The sequence below is a fragment of the Jaculus jaculus genome, chromosome 8, assembly GCF_020740685.1.
Source record: "Jaculus jaculus isolate mJacJac1 chromosome 8, mJacJac1.mat.Y.cur, whole genome shotgun sequence".
Taxonomy (NCBI): Eukaryota; Metazoa; Chordata; class Mammalia; order Rodentia; family Dipodidae; genus Jaculus; species Jaculus jaculus.
Window position 1 is genome coordinate 113919454 of NC_059109.1, and position 27881 is coordinate 113947334.

General features: G+C 43.2%; 1 protein-coding gene across 2 annotated transcripts in view; it reads right to left on the reverse strand.

Moving 5' to 3' along the window:
* Positions 1–27881, reverse strand: part of LOC101609903 (transient receptor potential cation channel subfamily C member 4 associated protein) — an 81378-nt gene that overhangs the window by 13309 nt on the left and 40188 nt on the right. Inside the window, exons 6-9 of one of the 2 annotated variants that reach the window (XM_045157538.1) lie at positions 22998–23126; positions 17316–17523; positions 12701–12886; positions 6440–6582 (exon numbers count right to left, since the gene is read on the reverse strand). In XM_045157538.1, coding sequence (XP_045013473.1) covers positions 6440–6582; positions 12701–12886; positions 17316–17523; positions 22998–23126 — 666 coding nt within the window. Of the gene's footprint in view, positions 1–6439; positions 6607–12700; positions 12887–17315; positions 17524–22997; positions 23127–27881 lie in introns of both variants that reach the window. The other variant, XM_045157537.1, reaches the window with a different exon arrangement.

The following is a 27881-nucleotide window of genomic DNA, read 5'->3' on the forward strand; positions in this document are numbered from 1 at the left end:
GGAGGTATGGCTTAGTGGTTAAGGCATTTGTTTACAAAACCAAAGGACCCAGGATTGATTCCCCAGGACCCACGTAAGCCAGAAGCACAGGTAGCATATGCATCTAGTTTGTTTGCAGTGCCTGGAGGCCCTAGCACACCCCTTTCTCTCTTTCTGCCTGTGTCTCTCTCTGTCAAATAAATAAAATTATTATTATTATTATTTTTTAAATATTTTTTTAAAATTTTTATTTATTTATTTATTTGAGAGCGACAGACACAGAAAGACAGATAGAGGGAGAGAGAGAGAATGGGCACGCCAGGGCTTCCAGCCTCTGCAAATGAACTCCAGACGCGTGCGCCCCCTTGTGCATCTGGCTAACGTGGGACCTGGGGAACCGAGCCTCGAACTGGGGTCCTTAGGCTTCACAGGCAAGCGCTTAACCGCTAAGCCATCTCTCCAGCCCAATAAAATTATTTTTTAAAAAAGCAAGCCTTGACTGATTAAGAGGGTGAGGAGATATGATGGAGTGAAGTTGTGAAGGGGATATGGAGGAGGGAATTACCATGGTTTATTTTCTACAATTACGGAAATCTTCAATAATTAAAAAATGTTAGGGGCTAGAGAGATGGCTTAATGGCTAAGGCACTTGTCTGTGAAGCCTAAAGACCCATATTCAATTCTCCAAATCCCATGTAAGCCAGACGCACAAAGGTAAGGCAAGCGCAAGGCCACACATGCCCACTAGGTGGCGCAAACATCTGGAGTTCAATTTCAGTGGCTGAGGCCCTGGTGTGCCAATTCTGTTTCTCTCTAAAATAAAAATTAAGGGACTTCCAGCCAAGATGGCGACCACCTAGCTGTGCTGCAAATCCCAGGGAAAGAAAGATGTAGATACTAAGGAGAGAGCCACCCCATCATACCTCAAAAGGGCCCTGGCTGAAACTAAGAAAAACTGGCAAAACAGCAAGGGTGCTGTTTTCCTGATGAACCGGATACCAGCACAAGGGGGAAGGAGACCAACACAGAGAAAACTCAACTCCTACCAAATCAGAGAGCCAAAGCCTCAGAGGCCCCCAACACCTCATCATTGAAGCAGACCAAAAATGAACCCAACATGGCTCAGGGAAATTTTGCAGAAGAAGGGGCGGAAAGAATGTCAGAGCCACATGTTGGGTTATGATATGCAGAGGCATTTATCTTACCAATAACTGTGGGCTAACTCCACAATGCACCACCCATATACCTCAACAAGGAGGGGCCAATGGGGAAGGGGTAGGTCACGGATGAGCCTAATAATGGTACCAAACTGACTATATTTGCTGAATACAAAACTAATTAATAAAAAAATTAAAAAAAATAAAAAAATAAAAATTAAGCCAGACATGGTGGTGCAAGCCTTTAATCCCAGCTCTTGGGAGGCAGAGGTAGGAGGATCACCATGAGTTCGAGGCCACCCTGAGACTACATAGTAAATTCCAAGTCAGCCTGGACTAAAGTGAGACCCTATCTCAAAACAACAAAAAAATTTTTAAGGATTAAAAAAACCTTTTTTTTTTCTTTAAAGCAAGCCTCCCCAGCACTTGGGAGGCCAAGGTAGGAGGATCATGGTGAGTTTGGGGCCACCATGAGACTACATAATGAATTCCAGGTCAGCCTGGGCTAGAGCAAGGCACTACCTCAAAAAAAGAAAAAAAAAAAAAAGCAAGCTTCACATTTTATACTAGGATACAATTATAACTAAGCTAGAAAAATCTGTGAATAACTGAAAACAACAATAACAAATGACCCAAGAGTGAAAAAGCCCCCTTGCCCCCACAATTGTCAGAAATTTCTATAACTTTGTTCTGTAGAGGCACACAGCAAGGCCTCAAACCATTTCAAGAGCTGCTCTGGCTGCACGGTAGGACTGCACAGGGTCACCACAGACCCAACACACCAGAGGGCTTACTAGAGAAAGCTTTTTAAAATTATTATTACTATTATTATTATTATTATTATTATTATTATTTTGAGAGAGAGAGAGAGACAGAATGGGCATGCTAGGGCTTTTCAGCTGCTGTGAATGATCTCCAGATGCATGCATCCCTTTGTGCACACGTGACACTGCATGCTTGCATCACTCTGTGTATGGCAACATGGAACCTGGAGGTTTGAGTATGCATTCTTAGGCTTTGCAGGCAAGCACCTTAGCCACTAAGCCATCTCTCAAGTCCAAGAAAGTTTTTTGTTTTTTTTTTTTTCTTTTCTCGAGGTAGGGTTTCACTAGCTCAGGCTGACCTGGAACTCACTATGTAGTCTCAAGGTGGCCTCAAACTCACAGGGATCCTCCTACCTCTGCCTCCCCAGGGCTGAGATTACAGGTGTGTGGCACCAGCTTCCCCAGCCCTTGAAAAACATTTTTTTCTCTTTTAAAATATTTATTCATGTATTTGAGAAATATATATAGAGAGAATGAGATAAGAGAGAATGGGTGCACTAGGGCCTCTAGCAACTGCAAACAAACTCTAGATGCATGCATCACCTTATATATCTGGCTTACATGGGTCCTGGGGAATCTAACTTGGGTCCTTTGGCTTTTAACTGCAAAGTTATTTCTCCAACCCTTAAATTTTTATTTATTTCTTTATTTGAAAGAGAAAAGCGCAAGATGCAGATAGAAAGAGAATGCACAATTTTGTTTTTTGAGACAGGTTCTTACTTTGTTCTTCCTCAGGCTGGCATGAAACTCACTACATAGCCCTGGCTGCCCTCAAACTCAAGGCAATCCTTCTGAGCCTCCTAAATGCTGGGATTGTAGGGGTGAACCACCATGCCTGGCTTAGAAAAGGCTCTAAAATAATTAAAAAAGAGCTTAACCTCATAATGAATACGAATTCAAATCTCAAGTTTTTGCTTTTTCAAATGAAAAAAAGAGACAGTTTTATCTGACACCGGCATCTGTAATAGTTTAGATATGGCCCCAAAAGACTCACATGCTGTGAGCTTAGTTCACAGCATGTGGTGATTATTTTGGAAGGGTCTAGAAACTTTAGGAGGTGGGATATAATCATAAGAACATCACTGAGGGAAGGTCTTTCTTTGAGGGTACAAGTGCCCCTGGCCACTTCCTTTTCCTGTTCTTGGCCATCATAATATGAGCTACTTTGTTCTGCCTTACTCATATAACGGCCGACAACACTGAAACTCTGAGCCAAAATAAATCTTTCCTCCAAACAGCTTTTCTCCAGCTATTTGTTCATAGTGATAAAAAGCCCAATACAGAGATGTGTGGTCATTGCTATCACTAAACTGGATCATACTGTTCTTTGGTCTTCGGAACTGGTTTGTTGAAGAAATCTGGAAGAATGTGGAGAAGTGGGCTACAAGAATCCTGTCAGCGGAGCTTTAAGGAAGATTCTAATGGGAGCACAGAAGATCAGACTACCAAAAAATGTAGGTAAGCAAGGACATAAGGTTTCAGATGGGAACAGGAACTTTGTTGGGAATTGGATGTAGAGGCCATTCATGTTACATTCTAGAAAAATAATTTGTTTACATTTTGTCCATGTCCTGAAACTTTGTGAAAGTCTGCTTAAAGGTGACAGACTAATAGGGGAAAAAATTTCAAGACAGCATCGCATTCAGGATATGGCATATTTATTGCTGGCTGCTTCCAGCCAGTTTTACAGTAAGAATTGGAAGCAAAAAGCAGACAGAACAACTTTCAAAACATCTGGTCTAGCCACAGAAGGATCCAATTGAAATTTGTGGGCAAGATCAGGGTTGTACAAGTTGTTAAAGAGAGGAGGGCTACTAAAAACAAGCCACGGAGCGGGGCTTGGTGGCACAGCACTTGTGAGGCAGAGGTAGGAGGATCGCCATGAGTTCAAGGCCACCCTGAGACTACATAGTGAATTCCAGGCCAGCCTGGGCTAGAGTGAAACCCTACCTCAAAACAAACAAACAAACAAGCAAACAAAATACCAAGCCAAATAAATACTCTGTACAGTGACCACAGAAGTAATGCTTTGAGGACATCTCAGGAACTGGCCTGACTCTATCCATTCCAGGCTCCAGGGTGTGAAATTATAAACTCATCTGAATGACTTCCTTGAGAAGAGACTTTGGGATTCTCTCAGGTTCAGCTTCCCAGGTACTCAAAGACCACTGCAGTATGGCCTGATAGGGACCGAGCCACTATCTGAGTTAGCAGCAGACCTTGGCATTGTTCACGTGATGTTAGTTTTTCTTTTTTTCAAGGTAGGGTCTCACTCTAATCTAGGCTGACCTAGAATTCACTATGTAGTCACAGGGTGGCCTCCAGCTCAACCTCAGCTTACCAAGTGCTGGGATTAAAGGCATCCACCACCAGGCCTGGTTTGTTTTGTTTTTATGAGTCAAGATCTCACTATGTAGTCACAGCTGCACCTAAACTCATGATCCTCTTGTCTCTGTCTCCAATGCTGGGATTATAAATCTGTACCACTCTTCCTGGCTCATGTGATGTTGGTTTTCTAGGCAAACAAAATTTCCAGGCTTCAGAGTCATGAACATTTGATGTTCACTTTAGCCCAGGATGACCTGAGACTTCAATGGACGTCTTGGAGGCCAGACAACGTATAGCAGGGCATATACTATGAGAGGATGATGCAGGAAGCCCAGCTACAATGGAAACTACAGAACATGTAACATCTATCAGCCCAGAAGAGATGCCTTGTGGGCTGCAAATAGCAAAGCCCTAAGGCTGAAGCTTCCCAAACTGTTAGAGCTCCTGTCGTGACACTACATTCCATCATGCTTAGAAGGATTTAATGTTTGTTCTGCTGGGTTTTGGTTTTGCCTTTCTTTGTTACTCCCTCATTCTTCCCTTTTGCAATGGCAATGTTTATTCTGTGCCATTGTATCTTTGAAGTATGTAACTTTCTTTTGATTTTATAGGGACTCACAGCTGAAAGTTTGCTTGAGTATGAGAATAGGCTGTGGACTTTAAGACTTTTGAATAAAAATAGAACAGTTACAACTATTAAGACTACGGTGGGCTTGACGGCTTAGCCATTCAGGTATTTGCCTATGAAGCCAAAGGACCCAGGTTTGATTACCCAGGACCCAGGTAAGCCAAATGCACAAGGTGGCACATCCATCTGGAGTTCATTTGCAGTAGCTGGAGGCCCTGACACACCCATTCTCTCTGCCTCTTTCTCTCAAATAAATAAATTAAATTAAAAGAAGACTATGGGGGCTGGAGAGATGGCTTAGCAGTTAAGCGTTTGCCTGTGAAGCCTAAGGACCCCGGTTCAAGGCTCAATTCCCGGGGACCCATGTTACCCAAGATGCACAAGGGGGCGCATGTGTCTGGAGTTTGTTTGCAGTGGCTGGAGGCCCTGGCGTGCCTATTCTCTCTCTCCCTTGCTATCAAATAAATAAAAAATAAATAAATTAAAAAATAATTAAAAAAAATAATAATAATTAAAATAAATAAATAAATAAAAATTAAAATTTAAAATTAAAACAAAAAGGAAACTATGGGAGCTGGGTGTGGTGGCACACATCTTTAATCCCAGCACTTGGAAGGTGAGGTAGGAGAATCACCATGAGTTCAAGGCCACCCTGAGATAGTGAATTCCAGGTCAGCCTGGGCTAGAGACCCTACCTTGAAAAGCAAAAACAAAACAAAACAAACAAAAAAAGACTATGGGGACTTATGGAAATGAAGTGAATGCATTTTGCATTCAGAGATGGACACAAGCCTTTTGGAGGGTAGGGGTGGAAAGTTACTGATTACACATGAAGTGCACCCCTATAAGGCTTATGTATTAGAGGTGTGGTCCTTAGCTGGTGATGCTACTTTGGAAAGTTCTAGAAACTAAGTAGGACTGACTTGGGGATCTCTTATTACCCTGCCTTTTTCTTTGCTTCCTGGCTACCAGGACATGAAATGCTCTGTTCCATCACAACATTGGAGACTAAAACCTCTGAAACCATGAGCCCAATTGTTCATCTTAAGTTGTTTCTTTCATGCATTTTGCCAGAGCAATGAGAAATGGACCACTTCAGGGATCTTGCTCCCTGCTCCCACTTCAAGGCTCAGAGAACTCCCACCACTGGGAACCCCTGTACATGCCCGGGTTTCACAAATGGGCACAGCTCTAGACTCTGGCCCATTGCCCTGATCCCACATTAGACTGGCACCAGTGCACCTACAGGCCAGTCTTTTTTCACATTACAGAAGTTAGTGCTGCCCGGACATGCTGCCCAGAGCATACACTGCCTGACTCCAAGCTCTAGAATCAGCCAATGAGAAGAGAAGGGCAACAACCCACACACTTTGTTGGGCTAGACTGCCACTTTGATGAGATCAGGCACACACATAGGAGTGCCATGTTAAGAGAAGGCCTAACAGATGCCAGGCTCACCATACGTCAAGCAGCATTTGCTCCCAGCTCTCCTATGCTGATGCTGGCTCTGGGGAGGCACCCACCTGGTTTCGCTGACGGCCCATCAACAGCACACAGAGGACATAGAGCACTTCCAGTTTGTACATGATCTCATGCATAATCTTCATCGACTGTGGCAGCTGGATCCTGGCTGAGGTGTGCGATAGCCCGTTCTCCTCAGGTGCTCCTAGAGGAGGGAACACAGTGGAGGCTGACATAGCCCCAGCAAGATGGGTGAGTCATGATTCCTGAGGAAACGATGTACTTTCTAAACCACTGTGGCAGACTGGAGTAACAGAGCCATTAGGGTGGGCAGAAGCCCCGTCAGGCATATTGAATGCCACTTAGGAACTTGGGAGAAGGACTTTGCAACTCGTCTCTTACGTCCGCTTCAACATAAAGTAAAACTATTCTGATGTAGCCAATTCAGTACCATTTCCCCTTGTACTCCTCCTGCCTCCAGCCAGATACGGCAGGAAGAGCCCAGGCACACAAGTACTAGGCAGATTGTAGGGAACTCTCTTCAGGTCTCCTGCGCCTGAGTGCTTGGTTCCTCACACTGCTCAAAGTGTGAATGGGATCTTTTTGAAGATTTCTCTGTTTGCTTGTTTATTTATTTAGTTAGTTTTTTCTGAGGCAGGGTCTCACTTTAGCCCAGGATGACCCAGAACTCACTATGTAGTCCTAAGCTACCTCGAACTCATGGTGAACCTGCTACCTCTGTCTTCCAAGTGCTGCGAATAAAGGTGTGTGTCACTATGCCTGGCTTCCCTGCATTTTTTTTTCCCATTTTCCTGGGTGGGGGTAAGGGTTGGGGAGAGGAGGTGGAGAGATGAAGCTTTCCCTAACTCCTACCATGAGACCCTTTGGTTTCCTTCTCCCAGAAGGTAGCAGAGGGCGTGGCAGGCAGGGACAGCAGGGCGTACAGTGAGGGCAAACTGCAGGTGATCGTGGGGCCGTGCTTCTAGGGCCCAATGGCACCACTAGATCCTTCCATGGGACCATGCTGGACCTTTCCTGTTTTTTTCTTTGTTTTTTTCAAGGTAGAGTCTCACTCTAGTCCAGAGTGACCTGGAATTCTCAATGTGGTCTCAGGGTGGCCCTGAAGTCACAGCAATCCTCCTACCTCTGCCTCCTAAGTGCCAGGATTAAAGGCATGTACCACCATGCCTGGCTCTTTCTTGTATTTTTAAAGGACCATCTAATTTTTTCTAAAGCTCAACTTTCTAAAAACAACTGGGTTTCACAACTGATAAAGATAGGACCATTATCAACAGATTTTCATCTCACCTCATCCCATCATTACTAAAGGCAGCAGGGAGATAATACACATGTGACACCTGATGCCAGCCAGGCACTGGACTTAAGAGCTTTAGGCAATCCCACTCCTTTACGACCCAGTTACAAAAAACCTCTGTAGGTCTTCCATGCCACAGGCATCTACCCTTAGGACGGCAGGAGAATATAGTCAGGAAGAGAAGCCTCTGGAATTAGGACCTGCAGGCTGTGGCTCTAGGTAAGTTACCTCACGAGGCTGAAGACTGCTTTGCTCTGCTAAATGGCAACTAAAGTGACAATGGGCAAAGACCAAAGAAAAGTTTACCAGAAAAAAAACCCAAGTAAGAGAACTTTATCCATTCATTTATTGTTTTTCCACACACTGGAAAAGAATATTCACAATCAGTCATTCCACACTATGACTTCTTGGCTCCAGGAAGAGTGTAAAAGTCCAGTGACTTAGAGGGCCTCTGGGGAAACAGCACAGGATCTTGCCTCTGCTGCACACGCTGAAGCGCTGGCAGTAGCATTACCTTGCTCAGCGGGGCTCTATGGAGGCCTGTAGGAGGATGGCTGTGACAGAGACACAGTGCGGGCACACAGACCCCTGGTAATACAGCAAGCGACGAGACGGAGACACGGCAGCTTAGGGTTATCTCTAAGTCACTGCCAACCTTTAACAAGCTCTGAGATACATATTCACAAGAAAAAAATCTTCAAAGCAATGGACAGAACTTAGCAACAAGGTCAATCCCAAGGGGGAGGACAGGAAAAACAGCTCCAAAAGACTGTCTTTCCCTGCAGATCTGTTCAGCTTGGCAATACTGATGAAAGTGGTTGCCAGTCTCCCTGTCTGCGCTGCACTCGCTGTTTGGGACACACTGGCTGTTCTGAAAAAGCAGCTCTGAGCTGCAAGTCCCATACTATACAATTACCAGCCATCAGGAAAGGCAACCAGACTCCAAGCCTCAGACAACCACTCACTTCCTTTCTGCCCTTATGGAACACACACAGATGAACTCACGAGACACAGGGTCTTCCGCCACTACTTCTTTTTCTCAGCACAAAGTTCCAAGGTTATTCATGTAATAGCATGTGATATTATTTCACATTTTTGCAGTGGAATAGTATTCTATTGTATGAATATACCACATTCTGTTCATCTATTCATTGGTTGTTGAGTTGCTTCCATATATATATATATTTTTTAATTTTTATTAGCATTTTCCATGATTATAAAAAAAATCCCATGTTAATTCTCTCCCCCCCCACACAACTTTCTCCTTTGAAATATTTTCTAATACTGTATTTATTTGCAAGCAGAGAGGGAGAAAATATGGGTGTACCAGGGCTTCCAGCCACTGCAAATTAATTCCAGATACGTGCACCATTTTGTGCATGTGGCTTTACGCGGGTACTAGGGAATCAAATCCAGGTTGTTAGGCTTTGCAGGTAAGTGCATTAACCACTGAACCATCTCCCCAGCCCTGGTTTCATATTTTGACGATTATAAATATGCTACAATGAACATTCATGATGTTTTCATTTAAACGTATTTTCATTTCTTGACTATATATCCATAAGAAGAATTTCTGGGCCATATGATAACTGATTAATCTTTAAAATGTATTTTTAATTGTGTGTTTATGTGTGAGTGTGCACACATCGAGGCTCTTACAACTGTAAATGATTGCCCATCTAGCTTTATTTATTTATTTATTTATTTTCATTTTTTTGAGGTAGTGTCTTGCAAGTCAGGATGACCTGGACTTCACTATGTAGTCTCAGGGTGACCTCAAACTCAAAGCGATCCTCCTACTTCTGCCTCCCAAGTGCTGTGATTAAAGGTGTGCGCCACCACACCCGGCCCATCTAGCTTTTATCTGGGTGGCTGGAGAATTGAACCCTAGCTGGCAGGCTTTACAGGCAAGCATCCTTAACCCACAGCCCATGTTTAATCTTTTAAAGACCTACCAGGCTAGTTTCCAAAGTAGCTGAAATAGTTCACATGCCTGTTAGCAGTGAATAAAGCTAGGTGCAGGGCGGGAGGAATGCCTTAGCAGTTAAGGCGTTTGTCTGCAAAGCCAAAGGACCCAGGTTTGATTCCCCAGGACCCATGTTAGCTAGATGCACAAGGGGGTGCACACATCTGGAGTTTGTTTGCAGTGTCTGGAGGCCCTGGCATGCCCATTCTCTCTCTCTCCCCCTCCCTCTTTCTCTGTCAAACAAATAAATAGATTAATAAATAAATTAATTAATTAATAAGGCTGGGTGCAATGGCTCCTATCTGTGATCCCAGCTACTGGGGAAGCCGAGGCATGAAACTGCAAGTTGAAGATCATTGTGGACAGCATAGTGAAATTCCCATCAGAAAAAGAAAGAGAAGGGGGAGAAAGGTGTGGTGATTTCAACATAATATGTGCCTCATGTCTGTGAAGCCTTATATTCATCCTCAGCTGGTGGAGCCTTTGGGAAATGAAGCCTTGCTGGGGGTGGTGTGTCACCGGGGGTGGGCTGTGAGGTGTTGTAGCCCGGCCCCACTTGCCTCGCCCAGCTCACTCTCGCCTGCTACCTCCCTGCTCCTGAGAAGATAAGAGGAGGAGTCTGCTCCTGCCACACTTTGAGTACTGAGGAGTTGAACCAGGGCTGACAAGCTTTGCAAATAAGTACCTTCAATCACTGAGCCATCTGTTCAGCAGTCCCTCTTTTAAAAAACAGGGTCTTAAGCTGGGAGGCAAAAGGTAGAGTTAACTACAGAAATGTGTTTATTTAGTTAGTTATTCATACACTATTACCTTTTTTTTTTTTTGAGACAGTTGCATGTAGCCCAATGCTGGGTGACCTCAAGCTCACTATGTAGCTAAGGTTGATCTTGAATGCCTGATTCTTCCTGCCTCTACCGCCCAAGTACTGAGACTATGGGCATTAAGGGAGAGGAGAGACACTTAGGACAAGATATGGGAACAGGCTTGTCAAGAGAGAGTACCTTCTATTTCTTCTTGGGACAGCTGCAACAGATCACGTCTGTCTTGTAAAAATCCACTTTATCTATGTTACTGAATATTTTTTTTCAAGGTAGGGTCTCACTCTAGCCCAGGCTGACCTGAAATTCACTATGCAGTCTCAGGGTGGCCTTGAACTACCAGTGATCCTCTTTTCTATGCCTCCCAAGTGCTGGGATTAAAGGAGTATGCCACCACCCTCAGCTTGTGTTACTGAATTTATTGGCATACACTGTTCATAATATTTCCCCAGTCCCTTTTGCCTTTTTTTTTTTTTTTTTTGCTTTGCTTTTTTGAGGTAGGGTCTCACTCTTGTCCAGGCTGACATGGAATTCACTATGTTGTCTCAGGGTGGCCTCCAACTCTGATCTTCCTGCCTCTACCTCTGCCTCCAGAGTGCTGGGATTAAAGATGTAAACCACCATGCCCAGCCCCTTTTGCCTTTCTAATGTTGGTTGCAATATTCCTCTCATTCTTTTTTTTTTTTTGGTTTTTCGAGGTAGGGTCTCACTCTGGTCCAGGCTGACCTGGAATTAACTATGTAGTCTCAGGGTGGTCTCGAACTCACGGTGATCCTCCTACTTCTGCCTCCCGAGTGCTGGGATTAAAGGCATGCGCCACCACGCCCGGCATCATTCGTGATTCTAGTAAGTTTTCTCTATATTTTGTTCACAGTAACTAAAGCTTGTCAAATTTGCTGAAATTTTCAAATAACTTTAGTTTTGTGGATTGCTCTGTTGCATTTATTTCTAACCTCCCATTACTTCATTTCATTTGCCTGCTTTGAGCTAAGTTTGCTCTTTTCCCAGTGATTCAAGGTGAAAGTTTTGGTCGTTGAACTTGGGTATTTATAGCTATAAATTTCCCTCTAAAAGCACGTCTACCATATCCCATGTGTTTGGTACAGTGTGTCTTCCTCATCATGTGTCTCACATTACTTTCTAATTTCCTCTGTGACTTCCTGTTTTACCCATTGGTTATTAAGAAGTATCCTGTTTAATTTCCATTTTCCACATATTTTTAAATTTCCCAGACTTTTCTTCAAACTATGTATTCAAACTTTATCTTACTGAGACTGGATACTTTGTACAGTTTTAACATTAAAAAAAAAATCTTTAGCCGGGCGTGGTGGCGCACGCCTTTAATCCCAGCACTTGGGAGGCAGAGGTAGGAGGATCACCAGAGAGTTCGAGGCCACCCTGAGACTACATAGTTAATTCCAGGTCAGCCTGTACCAGAGTGAGACCCTACCTCGAAAAAAAAACCAAAAAAAAAAAAAAAATCTTTATTTAAAAAAATCTGGGTTTGCAGAGATGTCTTAGCTGTTAAGTGCTTGGTTGTGAAGCCTAAGGACCCCAGAGTTTGAGGCTCAATTCCTCAGGACCCACGTAAGCCAGATGCACAAGGTGGTGCATGCATCTGGAGTTCATATGCAGTGGCTGAAGGCCCTGGTGCACCCGTTCTCTGTCTCTTGGCCTCGTTCTCTGTCACTCTCAAATAAATAAAAAGAAAACAAAAAATTTTTTAAAATCTGTTTTAGAGATAGTGAGAGAAAGAATTGGCATGCTACGGCCATGTAAGCCATATGCACAAGGTGGCACATGCATCTGGAGCTTGTTTGAAATGGATAGAGACTCTGGCATGCCCATTCTCTCTTTCTTGTTCTCAAATAAAGTTGGGGGATGGAGTGATGGCTTAGTGATTAAAGCACTTGCCTGCAAAGCCAAAGGACCCAGGTTCGATTCCCCAGGATCTATGTAAGCCAGTGTACAAGGTGGTACATACTTCTGGAGTTTGTTTGCAGTGGCTGGAGGCCCTGATGTGCTCATTCTGTCTGTCTCTATCTCTCTCTCTCTCTCTCTCTCAGTCAAATAAAAATAAATAAATTTTTAAAAATCTTAACAGTCCTGGTCTAGGACCACCTTAAGGAAATACTACTGTGAGCAATTCTCAAATTAATTTTCCACAGAGAAAGTCTTACAAGGGGCTCAAGAAAAAGCTCACCATTCAGGGGACCCAAAGTACCTTGATTGTGTTCAGACTCCTCATTGGCTACTCGCATTAGGGCATCTAGCACCAAAGCATTGTCTAACCACGTGTACCATTCCTCCAATTCCTGAAGGAAGCTGGCTGTACCCGTGGATTCTGACACCTTTCGCGTCGCCAGTTTGCAAAGCCGCTCAACAAAGCCAGGGATGCCGAGGAGGGCCGCTGCCAAGGAGAGAATGGGAAGGTATGTTTAAGACACAACAGCAACACAAGCTCGAAAACTATGGACAATTTGCATGATAGAAATGATTCTTTTGTTTAAGTCAAGGCCTCATGTAGCTCAGGATGGTTCTGAACTCATTATGTAGCTGAGGCTGTCCTTGAACTAGTGATCCTCTTATCTCTATCTCTAAAGTGCTGGGATTACAGACATGTGTCATGTGCCCAATCAGAAATGATTCTTTATTATGATAACTGTTTGGTTTTCTTTTTGTTTGTTTGTTTGTTTGTTTTTGAGGTAGGGTCTCACTCTGGTGCAGGCTGACCTGGAATTAACTCTGAAGTCTCAGGGTGGCCTTGAACTCATGGTGATCCTCCTACCTCTGCCTCCCAAGTGCTGGGATTAAAGGCGTGCGCCACCACGCCTGGCTGGTTTTCTTTTTAAGATGAAATGCCATGCCAAGATATAATATGTAATAAATTTAAGACACAAGTTCAGAGCTAGAGAGATGGCCTAGTGGTTAAGGCACTTGCCTACAAAACCTAAGGAGCCATGTTTGACTCCCCAGATTCCACATAAGCCAGATGCACAAGGTGGCGCATGCACACATGGTAGCACATGTGTCTGGAGTTTGATCACAGTGGCTGGCGGTTTGGCATGCCAATTCTCTCTCTTAAAAAAAAAAAAGTTGGGTGTGGTGGCGCATACCTTTAATTCCAGCACTGGGGAGGCAGAGGTAGGAGGATTGCTATGAGTTCGAAGCCACCCTGAGACTACATAGAGAATTCCAGGTCAGTCTGAGCTAAAGTGAGACCCTACCTCCAAAAACCAAAAAAGAAAGAAAGAAAGAAGTTCAATTTTTACAAAGTGCAGGAAATCTGGTCATTGGTAAGAACAGGAGTTGCCAGACGCACTAGGGGGTGCATGTGTCTGGAGTTGGTTTGCAGTGGATGGAGGCTCTAGCACATGCATTCTCTCTCTCCCTCTCTCGCACAAATAAATAAAACACTTTAAAAAATAGATTAAAAAAGGAAAATACTTAGTGGCAGAGGCCAGTAAGTTAAAAAGGAGATATAAAGGGAAGAGAAAGGAAGGGAGGAGGGTACTTAATAGGTTGATATTGTATATATGTAAGTACAATGATTGAGATGGGGAGGTAATATGATGGAGAATGGAATTTCAAAGGGGAAAGTAGGGGGGGTAGGGAGGGAATTACCATGGGATATTTTTTATAATCATGGAAAATGTTAATAAAAAATTTTTTTAAAATTTCCAGAAATAAAAAAAATTAAATAATATATATAGATAAAGTAGATGTGGGAAGCCAGGTGTGGTGGCACACACCTTTAAAATCCCAGCACTTGGGAGGCAGAGGTAGGAGGATCGCCTTGAGTTCGAGGCCACCCTGAGACTCCATAGTGAATTCCCGGTCAGCCTAGGATAGAGCGAGACAGTACCTTGAAAAACAAAAACTCAAACAAAGCAACAGTGTGGGCTCAGTATGGCTGGGTAGGAGTAGCATTAGGGGCAGTGTTAGGAGTGGTGCTGGAGGTCGTGGACCTCGCTAGGGTCACGGCAGCCATTAGGCCACCCTGCCTGAGCCAGTTGCTCTGAAGGGGCTGGGGCCGGCTGACGTCACGACCTCCAGCACAGAGAGTCTGCCTCCTCGAGTCATCCACCGTAGGGCCTGGTATACAAGGAGGTGTCAACACTGACTGCAGACCCACCCAATGGCAATGGAGGACCTCACCCAACTGCAGGTTACCATTAAGGGCCCTGAAGGAACCCCCTATAGTGGAGGTCTCTTCTGCATAAAACTCGTACTGGGCAAGGACTTCCCTGCCTCTTCACCCAAGGGCTACTTCCTGACTAAGATCTTCCACCCGAATGTGGATGCCAATTGTGGTGGCTTGATTCAGGTGTGCCCCATAAACTTAGGTGTTCTGAATGCTAGGTTCTCAGCTGATGGAAATTTGGGAACTAACGCCTCCTGAAGGGAGTGAATTGGTGGGGGGCGGGCTTATAAGTATTATAGCCAGTCTCTCCTTGCCAGTGTTTGGCACACTCTCCCGTTACTGTTGTCTTTTTTATTACTTATGTTCGCCAGGGGGTGATGTCCACCCTCTGCTCATGCCGTCGTTTTCTCCTGCCATGATGGAGCTTCTCTTCAAGTCTACAAGCCAAAGTAAACTCTTTTTTTCCCACAAGCTGGTCTTGGCCAGGTGATTTCTGCCAGCATTGTGAACCTGACTGCAACACCAATGGTGAGATCCATGCCAGTGTGCTCAGTAGGGACTGGACAGCTGAGCTGGGCATCCAACATATGCTGCCGACCACCAAGTACTTGCTGATCTCCCTAACCCAGAGTCAGCGATTAATGAAGAAGCAGGCCATGTGCTCCTGGAGAACTACGAGGAACATGCTGCCCAGTCCCATCTGCTCATGGAGATGCATGGGGGTGCAGGCCCCAGTAGTGGAGAGCTAAGGCTGGTCGGGCCCTGGCCAGTGCTGCAGCCACCTCCACCAAGCCCATGGCCCCGACGCCCTGGAGGAGCTGAGGGTCCCATGGCCAAGAAGCATGCAGGCGACTGCAGTAAGAAGCTGGCAGACAAGATCAAAACAGAGTAAGAAGAGGGCTCTGAGGTGGCTGCAGGGGGCTCTTCTCCCTCCTTCTTCCCCTTCCCCTCTCTCAGTATGTCTGCAAGTTATTTAAATTATGGCTGGGGTGGGTGAAGTTGTTGGGTGGGGGGCAGTAGGACCTGGTTTTGATTTTCTAAAATGATGTGAAAATAAGTAAATAAATAATGAGTTATAGGGACAGGGGAGATGGCTCTGTAGTTAAAGGTGCTTGCTGCTGGCCTGGGTTCAGTTCCTGGGTACCCACGTAAAGCCAGATGCATAAAGTGGCACATGCATCTGGAGTTTGTATGCCATGGCAAAAGGTTCTGGTGTGCCCATTCTCATTCTCTCTCCCTCTCCCTTCTTACAAACAAGTAAATAAAAATAAAAGATAGCAATTATTTCTTAATATTAAGACATGATGATTAATGTTTCATATAACTGTATTAGCACAGCATTTTCAATTTTTTTTTTAATTTTTTTAATTTTTTTTTTTTTTCGAGGTAGGGTCTCGCTGTAGCTCAGGCTGACCTGGAATTCATTGTTATCTCAGGGTGGCCTCGAACTCATGGGTGATTTTTTTAATTATTTATTTGCAAGCAGAGAGAGATAGAAGACAGAGAGAATGGGCGTACCAGGGCCTCTAGCCACTGCAAACAAACTCTGGATATGCATCACCTTGTGTGCGTGTGCAACCTTGCGCACTTATATCACCTTATGTGTCTGGCTTACGTGGGGATCTGGAGAGCCAAACATGAGTCCTTATGCTTGGCAGGCAAGTGTCTTAACATCTAAGCCATCTCTCCAGCCCAATAAAAACATTTTTAAAAATGTATTTTTAGGGGCTGGAGAGATGGCTTAGCAGTTAAGGTGCTAGCCTGCCAAGCCTAAGGACCCAGGTTTGATTCCCCAGCACTCATATAAAGCCAAATGCACAAGGTGGTACCTGTGTCTGGAATTTGTTTGCAGTGGCTAGAGGCCCTGTGTGCCTATTCTCCCCCATCCCCACTGCCAATCTTTTTTTTTTTCTCTCTCACTCTCTGTCAAATAAATAAAATCAAACAGTTCACATACTGACATTGTTCTAGATGAAACAAACATAAAAGTATACATTCAAAAGTTTCTGAAATTATCAACCATTATCAAGCACTTGCTAGCAAGTGGCTACTTTAGATTCCTTGTATATCCTTTTAGTTTCTTTCTGCATAAAAGCAATCATGGTCTTATTTAGTCTTCCTGTGTTATATGAAAGCATCATATCACTCATTTGTATGTACATATGCATTTAGTGACACTAAAGACTGAATCTTGGGCCTCATACAGTCTAGGCAAGTCCACTTTACTCCTGAGCTATATTATATTCCCAGTCCTGTGTTTCCCTTTATAGCATCAATATATCTTATAGATTATGCCAGTGCGGAAACTGTCATTCTGTTCTTAGCTATACAATCTTTCATTATATAAATATATAAATTCCATAATTTAGGTAGCCTCTCATTGATGGTATCTGGGTTCAAGTCTTGTATTATTACAGTATTACAATGAAATCAACAACACCATACCTGTAAGACAAAGGCTCAGAACAAGCTTAGTAGATCCAAAGATACTAATTCTGATCAACATTGGAGTTTTCTAAGGTTCTGGTTCCATTAAAAAATCTGACTTAACACTACAGACAGACAAATTTCACTTAATCCACTTAGACCTGAGCAGCCCTTACACACCAATTCTCAACAAGAGATTGACAGAGCTAGCTGGTTTAAGAAGGCTCTCAGCCACAATCTTAGAACTATAAGAGCTTGGAAGCGTTACCTTGGTTTATCTCAGCTGCAGAAGGCCCCAAGCTCAAGCTCTTCTTCTGCTGAGCATTTTTGGCGAGAAGTGTGTGTTTGTCATCGTTCCCTGTATCCATCTCTGAAATGGTGACAGCCAGAATCCGGCAGAAATTCGCAAGCTGCTGCTGGTCGAAATTGGATACTAAGGAACTCAGATTGGGAACTTCATCTAGCCGAATCATTTCCTACAGGAGACACAAATAAGATAATCCCCAGGTTCAATTCCATCAAGACTGCCTGAGCCCTTCAGCATCTCCCCTGCCCCCCAAAAAATGGGCTCAGCACTGTGACGACTTGGGTTCTAATCCCAGATGTGCAATTCATAGTTGTACAACCTTAGCTAAATTCTGGAGCCTTATCTTTCCTTGCTTGTAGAAATGGGACTAAAGCCTTCACAGCATTGGTTGAGGGCCACACTGACCCTTGGAGTAGTACCTGTTCCCATTGCTTTGCTCTTTTCTTTTTTTTTTCTTTTTTCTTATTTTTTTTTTTTAAAACTTCTCTGTATTCTGTAAGTTTGAAAGTTAAACACACAACCACAGAAGCTTTGCAGTACTGAGCAGTCTTAACAGCAAACACAGATCCTCGCACAGCCATCTCTACTTGACCTCTGGTTAGAGATGCTATGAATGCAGTTAGTCTGTCTTTGCACCATTGCTCTTATTGCACATTTTGCCAAACCTACAATCCCAGGACTCAGGAGGGGGAGGCAGGTCATCCTTGACTATACAGTGAATTTGAGGCCAGCCTGAGCTACGTGAGACCTTGACTTTATTTTACTTATTTATTTGAAACTGTGTGGGTTGGAAAAGCATACCAGGCTTCTTGCCACTGCAGATGAACACCAGACATTGAGCCACTTTTTGTGTCTAGTTTATGTGGGTGGTTTGGGAATTAAACCCTGGCCAACTGGCTTTGCAGGCAAGTGTCTTTAACCATTGAGCCATCTTCTCAGTCTGAAATCCTGTCATTAAAAATAATAATAATAAAAAAAAACTAAAGCCTGGCGTGGTGGTGCATGCCTTTAATCCCAGCACTCAGGTGGCAGAGGTAGGAGGATTGCCATGAGTTCGAGGCCACCCTGAAACTTCATAGTGAATTCCAGGTCAGCCTGGATTGCAGTGAAATCTTACCTCGAAAAACTGGAAAAAAAAAAAAAATAGGGCTGGAAGAATGGCTTTGTGGTTAAGGCACTTGCCTGCAAAGCCAAAGAACCCATGTTCAATTCCCCAGGACCCATGTAAGCCAGATGCACAAGGGGTGTGGCAGCTGGAGGCCCTGGTGCACCATTCTCTCTCTCTCCACCTCTCGGTCTCTCAAATTTAAATAAATTTCTAAAAATCTATAGAAAGAATAATGATTTGAGAGTTAAAACTTGAGTGGTATGCTTTTGCAACTGGCTTCTACTACTCAATTATTTTTATTACTCAACTATGCTTTTACCTAAAGCTAGAGTTCATACTTTATGATAGTCCAGTATATGAAGAGACATGAATCATGGATCAGTCTTTTGCTCCGAAACAATGATGCTATGTTACTTGATACACATTTAGGGAATGGTCCTAAGACAGCAGCTTCCAAAATATTCTAAATGACCAAGAATAAGAAATATAAGCCGGGCATGGTGGTGCACACCTTTAATCCCAGCACTCAAGAGGCAGAGGTAGGAGGATCGCTGTAAGTTCCAGGCCACCCTGAGACTACACAGTGAATTCCACATCAGCCTGGGTTAGAGTGAGACCCTGCTTTGAAAACCAAACCAAACCAAAATAAAAACATATAAATATACCTTGCTGATACAAGTATTCTCATTCTACATTATAGCCAGCATTTGCTCACTCTCCTTCACTATTAAATTCACATTTCCATGTTTATTAATGAAATTAAACATTTCATGTCTATGACTACTGTGAGAAGCTTGCTGACTAGGCTGTCTTCTGCATGCTAGTTTGTAAGTACTTTTGATAAATTCTAAATATCAATCTTTTACTGAACTAACTGTAAATATATTCCCCCAGCTATAGTTTAAATTTCCCTGTAAGGGCTGGAGAGATGGCTTAGCGGTTAAAGTGTTTGTCTGCTAAGCCTAAAAACTGTTCAAATCCTCCAGATCTCACCTACAGATATAACAGTGATGCAAGCATGCAATGCCACACATGCTCACAAGGAGGCGCACATGCATCTAGAGTTTGTTCACGGTGGCTGAAAGGCCCTGGCACGCCCATTCTCTCTGTCTTGCTCTCAAAAACAGTATTTTTCCTCCTTAGTTTGAGTGTCTATCCCTCTTGCAAACTGTATCGTGGTACCTATGGAGTATAGCAGAACCCATCACTAATTTTAGCAACACAAACACACACAGAATAAGATGACAAGAGAGACCAGGTGGGGAAAGTCAGGAAAGAGCAGTCACTGCCTCCCATGGGAGGCTGCCATGCAGGGTGGTAGGGCCGCCGTCAGCCAGCCCCTCGCACACCTGAGGGAGCACACTATTTCAGGGAATGTAACAGAGGCATTTTATGAGAGCACAAAGGGCCTGTCTGGGGCCTGTACCATTTCCACTGAGTTGCTCCAGACAATGGACCACTTGTGCTGCTTCCGCCTTGGTAACAACAAGCAAGTACTGGTAAAATGACCACAATGAATGCCAACTTCTCTGAGCAGCAACCTTACAGAGGCTGCTCAGCAAAGAGTTAGAACTCTGCGGACTACACAGGAGCATGGAGGCTTGGGGCAGAGAAGGCTGAGGAAGCAAACTCCAGGTCCTAATAGACATTACTCCACAACTAGGAGTTAGTCTCCAGCACAGGTACATGGAGGTATTTTTGAGTGGCTACGGTATTTGATGAGAAAAATTTAATGTTTTCATTGTTTAGCTTACCTTTTTGAAAAAGGGTCTCTGTAATACAGACTGGCCTCAAATTTGTCATGAGCTGCCTGCCTTTAACCTCCCAAATGCTGGGATTATATGTGAACCATCACATCCAGCTAGTGTATTATTTTGATATTTTCTTTTAAAAAGCTATAGGTTGGGCTGGGGAAATAGCTTGGTGATTAAGGCATGTGCCTGTGAAGCCTAAGGACCCCAGTTTGATTCCCTAGGACCTATGTAAGTCAGATACACTAAGGGGCACATACATCTGGCATTTGTTTGCAGTGGCTAGTGGCCCTGGTATGCCCATTCTCTCTTTCTGTCTACCTCTTTCCTTCCCTCTCTCAAATAAATTAATATATTTTTAAAAAGCTATAGGTCAAGCAAGGCTTGGTAGTACAATCCTTCAACCCCAGTTATTAGGGCAGCTGAGGCAGGAGGATTACAATTTCAAGGCCTGCTTGGGCTACAGAGCAAGGTTGTGTCCAGCCTGGGCAATTTAGCAAGACCCTGTCTCAAAATAAAATTTTAAAATTTTGTTTATTTTTATTTATTTGAGAGTGACAAAGAGAAAGAGGCAGAGAAGGAGAGAGAGGAGAGTGGGCACGCCAGGGCTTCCAGCCACTGCAAATGAGCTCCAAATGCGTGCGCCCCCTTGAGCATCTGGCTAACGTGGGTCCTGGGGAATCGAGCCTTGAACCAGGCTCCTTAGGCTTCACAGGCAAGCGCTTAACCGCTAAGCCATCTCTCCATCCCTCAAAATAAAATTTTAAAAAGGGGCTGAGAATACAATTTAGTACTGTATTTGCCTACCAAGGCCCTAGGACCATTAAAAAAATAGTAGTTATCAGTGCATACATTTGTGTCTCCTGTATCTGTGCCAATTTACCAATTTTAATCAAAGACTGATAAGAAAATACAGAGGTGGACTTAATAAACAAAGGCTAATAAACATTACCACCACAAGGAATGTATCTGATGTATAATGGTTTCACATTAGTTCAAACATAGCCATCGGGCAGTGGTGACACATGTCTTTAATCCCAGCCATCAAGAGGCTAAGATAGGAGGATCACTGAGTTCAAGGCCAGCCTGGACTACAGCGTGAGTTCCAGGTCAGTCTGGGCTTAAGTGAGACCTTACCTCAAAAACCTAGAAGAGTCACCTAATATTCAACTACCAGAAACAATGGGATCGTACACCTGGCTAAACACTCCCCCATCCTGCAGGTAGCTGATGAAGAAACAAAGGCATTGCGGTTTAACCAGTAACTGTGATCTTTGCCCTAACCATGTCCCCTTAACCCTACAACTCCTTGCCCTGACCACGTCCCCTTCCCCCTACAACCCTGTATAAACCTACATGTAAGTATAAACTCTCGAGGCCGTGACAAACACCTAAAAAAAAAAAAAAAACTAAAAGAGGCCAGGCATGGTGGCAAATGCCTTTAATCCCAGCACTCGGGAAGTGGAGAGGAGGATCGCCGTAAGTTTGAGGCCACCTTGAGACTACATAATGAATTCCAGGTCAGCCAGGACTAGAGCAAGACCCTACCTCGAAAAACCAAAATAATAATAATAATAATAATAAAATAAATAAATAAATAAAAAGAGGACTGGAGAGATGGCTCAGTGGTTTAGGAGCTTGCCTACAAAGCCTATCAGCTTGGGTTTGATTTCCCAGTGTGCACATAAAGCCAGATGCACAGTGGTGTAAGCATCTGGAGTTTGTTTGCAGTAGCTGGGGATCCTAGTGTGCCCATTCTGTCTCTCCCCCTGCCCTGTGCTTGCAAATAAATAAATAAAAAGGAAACCCAGGTGTGATGGTGCATGCCTTAGGAGGAATACCATGAGTTCCAGGCCAACCTAACACTACATAGTGAATTCCCGGTCAGCCCGGGCTAGGGCAAGATCCTACCTCAAAACAGTCAGACAAACAAAACAAAACCTAGCAAACTACTTTATGAGAGGAATCTCCACACAGCATACAACAGCTGAAAGGAACGTGCTCCACAATAGTGAGGAGCAAGTTTATCTCAACAAAGCAATATTAAAAACTACTTTTGCCAGGCATGGTGGCACACGCCTTTAATCCCAGCACTTGGGAGGCAGAGGTAGGAGGATCGCCATGAGACTACATAGTGAATTCCAGGTCAGCCTGGGCTAGAGCAAGAGCCTACCTCAGTAAACCAAAAATAAAAAAATTAAAAAAAAAACGACAAAAAACCTAATTTCACTAAATTAATATGAAATTTTATATTTTACAAGTTGTTTGACTTCAATGTATATAAATTCATAAAGACCCATTAGTATTATGAGTACTACTTAACTTTATACATAACACATCTAAGAAACAAAAAATGGATAAAATTTGACAGTAGGGGCATAGAAGAGCTTAAGAGATCTGTACATCACTCAAGCTTGAGAATCTAATAGCATGTAATCTAATGTGACACACCCTCCAGCCAACTGCTAGAGGACACAACTCAATTTGTGTAGGTGTTCACATATATAAATGTGTGTGTGTGTGTGTATAGGACACTCCAACACTCCAACACTCTCCATTTTATTTGCTCACTTGAACCCAGGGTTCACCAATCTGGCTGGTCTAGCTGGCTGCCTTGCCTTGCCGCAGGAATCCCGTCTCCAGCTCTCTAGCGCTGGAGTTCCAGGCAGACAGCTGCTACACATACCTGGCATTTCCACAGGAGCTGGAGGCTGGGCTCAGGTCATCACATTTCTGTGGCAAGTACTGTATGTACTAAACCATCTCCCTAGCCGAACAACTCACCTTTTTAACACCCAAAATATCTTCAATGAGGGTTGCTGTCTGTAAAAATGTCTTCTTACTTGTCATCAATGTAAACAGGAAAATCACAAAATCATTCTTTTCTGCCAAACGCTTGGTAACTCCTTCCGTCTGTCATAGGAAGAAAGGGGAAAGGGCAGAATATATTGAACACAAAACGAAGTATCAAGAGCAAGGCACTCTTTCAGACATAGGGAAAGCAATCTTATCTTGGAAAACTGGCATGAGCCAACAATTTGGGGTGTCATGTGTTAACTATGGGGAACACAAAAGCCTCCTGGCCTTTGGATTGTACAACAAGGAGCCCACTTTGGATCTAAAAATGAGCAAAAAGCAGGAGGCAGTAACCTCAGATGGCATGTAGAAGACTAAGCCCAAACGTCTCCATTTAGAGAACAAATCAGTATCATTCAGACAAAAACTAGGGGACTGGGAAGATTGGCTCAGCAGTTAGAGGTGTTTGTCGGCAAAGCCTTTCAGCCAGCCACCCACATAAAGATGTATAGGTAGTTGTTTGCAATGACAAGAGACTCTGATATGACGCCCCTCCCCCCACAGTACAAATAAAATTTAAAACTTATTGAGGGCTGGAGAGATGTGTTAGTGGTTAAAGCATTTGCCTACACAGCCAAAAAACCCAGGTTCAATTCCCCAGGACCCACATAAGCCAAAGGCATAAGGTGGTACAAAGGTGTGGCGTTTGTTTTAGTGGCTAGAGGCCCTGGCATGCCCATTGTCTCTTGCTTTCAAATAAACACATAAAACAATAAAATATTTAAAAAATAAATAAAACTTATCGAAAAAATAAAAGTTAGTTGACTTAACAAACCTAGAGCTCAGCCAAGGCTTACAATTAACACATGAGGCTGTGCTTCCCAAGATGGCTAACCAGCCAAGGACTCTGTGTGCCAGTTTCAAAACCGAAATCTTAACTGGGTCTAAAGCATGACTTTTAAACGTCAAGACATTCCATCCAAGCAAACCACTTCCCACTTTTGAACCTTCATTTCATTGACAGAATGATTATCTCAAGTCTGAGAGAATTTGGTGAGATAATGTATATATAAACATTGCACATGCAGTCTCTTATTTATAGATTTATATTTCTAGTTCATCTCTATAGCTGAAATGAACTTTTTAGGTGATCAAAGGGCTTTAAAAGTTTCTTTTGCTAGTCAAATAAATCCCACTCTTCTGACTGATAATCAAAGGTCCTTCGAATCGTGTAAAGTATCTATCTGCCAGGTACAACCTTCCAAAGACTTACCTTTGGTTGGGCCAGGCTAAATGACTTGCTGCTAACACTCAATGCACAAAGGGATTTTTCCTACTTCTAACACTTTGTTCTTCCCTTTGGGAATAACACCCCCCCTCAACTCCTTAATGTCAGCATCCTTTAGGTGCATCCCTGTTTTCCTTTGGGGCGGGGAGTATTTTGATGTAAGGTCTCACTCTAGCCAAGGCTGACCTAGCTTTTACTATGTTGTCTCAGGCGAGCCTCAAACTTACTGCCTTTGCCTCCCAAGTGCTGGGATTAAAGGTGTGTGCCACCATGCCTGGCTGTCAGCATCATTTAAAATATATGAACATTGTAAAATAAATGTCTGTTAATGTGGAACACATAAATCAAGTATGCTTTATCTACATGATGGAATATGCCATTAGAAACAAGACTGTGGCTACTCTTTAAGATTCTGGGAGAATTAGAAAGCTGGCCATGAAATGGTGCTTGTACACATACCAACATGCACAGAAAAAAGTCTAAAATTATTTGTAGCAAATTGCTGGCAACTGTTTAACATGATTATTGGAAACATCCATGATTGTGATTTACACTTTGTTATTTTATCTTTATTTATAGTCAAACATGCTTTTAATAAGTTAATAACAAAGACAGGAATTAGCAAGCTTACAAATTCTTCAAGATGATCCCCTCCCCATGAATGTATCCCTAACTTATTTTCTACATATGCGCCACTATTCCCCTGGATTCTCAAAGCCCTTGGTCTGTATCTATCCAGGATCCTTTACCATACTCTGACCCTCATTCCATTAACTGTGAACTACATGACAGAGGTATTCTATCATATTCATCTTTGCTATCTTGTCTCTATAGCAAGCCTGGGAAAAAAAGAAGGCATAAAGGAAATAAACTAGCTGGTGAACAATCTTAAAAGTTAAGCTCAAGAGTTTGGAAATTAAACTGAAATACTTTTGGGTATGGTAGCACAACTGTAATCCCAGCACTCAAGAGGCTAAGGCAGGAGAATCTAAGTTCTAGACCAGCCTGGGCTATATAATGAGACCCTATCTTAAAAAAAACAACAACAATAGCAGAATAATAAATGCAGTATTACTAGCTGTAAAACAAGGCTGATTTCTAGCTTTACTCAGAGGAGCAATGGTCCATTCATACCTAAGCACACACACGTTTATCACTTCTTTAAGGCTTAAAAATATCTCCCTTGGAATTTCAAAGAGGAAAGCGCGGGGTGGGAGGAAGATACTACCATGGGATATTTTTTATAATCATGGAAAATGTTAATAAAAATTGTGAAAAGATAAAAAATTAAATTAAATCAAATTTTAAAAAATCTCCCTAAGGGTTGAATGTAGCTCAGTGATAAGAGTGCTTGTGTAGGGCTGGAGAGATGGTTTAGCAGTTAAGCGCTTGCCTGTGAAGCCTAAGAACCCCGGTTCGAGGCTCGATTCCCCAGGACCCATGTTAGCTAGATGCACAAGGGGTGCACGCGTCTGGAGTTCATTTGCAGTGCCCGCAGGCCCTGGAGCACCCATTCTCTCTCTCTATATCTGTCTCTCTCTCTCTCTCTGCCTTCTTCTCTCTGTCGCTCTCAAATAAATTAAAAAAAAAAATTTTTTTTTAAAGAGTGCTTGTGTATCATGTGTGAGGTTCCTGAGTTTAACCACATACAACCCTATTATCTCCAGGCCATCAAATAATTCTGTTGCTCTGATCAGCTAACCCTTGAATACCCACATATTCATCTCCTTTCTTCAATTCATCAAAGTTCTATTCCTTCTAGAAACTGGCTAAAATGCATCCTCTTTGGATTATACCAAACAAGGACTAATAGCCTCAAAAGCCTTCCTTTGCAGGGGCTGTAGAGATGGCTTAGCAGTTAAGGCGCTTCCCTGCAAAGCCAAAGGACCCAGGTTCAATTTTCCAGAACCCAAATAAGACAGCTGCACTTGGTGGCCCATGCATTTGGAGTTCATTTGCAGCAGATGGAAGCCCCGGTGCGTCCATTCATTCTCTTGCTCTTTCTCTCAAATAAATAAATAAAAATAATTACCCAGGCATGATGGTGCACACCTTTAATCCCAGCACTTGGGAGGCAGAGGTAGGAGGATCGCCATGAGTTTGAGGCCACCCTGAGACTATATAGTTAATTCCAGGTAAGCTTAGGCCACAGTGAGACCCAACCTTGAAAACCAAAGAAATAATAATAATAATAAATAAAAGCCTTCCTTTTTTCTGTAACAAAAGTTCTTAACAAAGGCCTTCATTTTCTAAAGCATACTACTAAGCATTCTGGGGGGAGGAATTTTTCTCCTAACACCATATACATATTAACTGCCTAGGAGATATAAATTAGCATCCAGAGGTCAAGTTTTACCTGGCCGGTGGGATTTTTTATGAGTTGAAATGTAAGCATCTTTAGGTAGGAGGTACTTGTTCCAGGTTGGTCACAGTTTACCTAAGTCAACACTCCAAAGTGGACAATGTTTTTTGAAGGGATGTATGTACATGTGTTTGCATGTACATGTGTGTGCTCATGAGTGTTGAGGTGAAGTTGACATTGAGTGTCTTCTTGATTGCTCTCCACCTTACTTATTAAGACAGTGTCTCTCACTTAAACTCAGAGCTTGCCAATTTGGCTAGTCTAGCTTGCCAGCTTGCCTTAGGGGTCCTGTCTCTACCTCCTGAGCCCTGGGATTACAGGCAGGCCACCACAACAGCATTTTCATGGGTGCTCAGGTCCTCATGCTAACACAGAAGGCAGTTTACCAACTGAGCCATCTCCCCAACCCCAGTGGGGGCAATTTTAAACACTGCTTGCTGCTGTAGACCTTAATATCTGCTACTCTAAGACCCTCTGGGTTTTCTATCTACCTGGAATTAAGCCAGATCACATTATTCTACACTGTTTTACTAAAATGCCACTGATTAACATTAGGTGTCACATTTTTTAAATGCCCTTGTAGGCAATTTGGCAATAAAGGAGTCATTATGTATACTATCTTTCAAAAAAAAATTACTTATTTATTTGAAAGAGAGCAATAGAAAGAGAATGGGTAAACCACAGCCTCTAGCCAATGCATACTAACTCCAGATGCATGCTCCACCCTTTGCGTCTTGCTTTATGTGGGTACTGGAGAATTGAACCTGGGTCTTTAACCGCTAAGCCATCTTTCTAGCCCTTATACTCTCTTTTAAAAAATATAAAAACAGCCAGACATGGTGGCACATGCCTTTAATCCCAGCACTCGGGAGGCAGAGGTAGGAGGATTGTTGGAAGTTCAAGGCCACCCTGAGACTACATAGTGAATTCCAGGTCAGCCTGGGCTACAGTGAAACCCTACCTCAAAACAAACAAACAATATATATGTATATACACATACATACATACATACATACATACATACATACATATATACATACATGGCTGGAGGGATGGCTTAGCAGTTAAGGCATTTGCCTGCAAAGCCAAAGGACCCAGGTTCGATTCCCCAGGACCCATGTTAGCCAGATGCACAAGGAGGAGCACATGTCTGGAGTTTGTTTGTAGTGGCTGGAAGCCCTGGTGTGCCCATTCTCTCCTCTCTCTCCCCCACTTTCTCTGT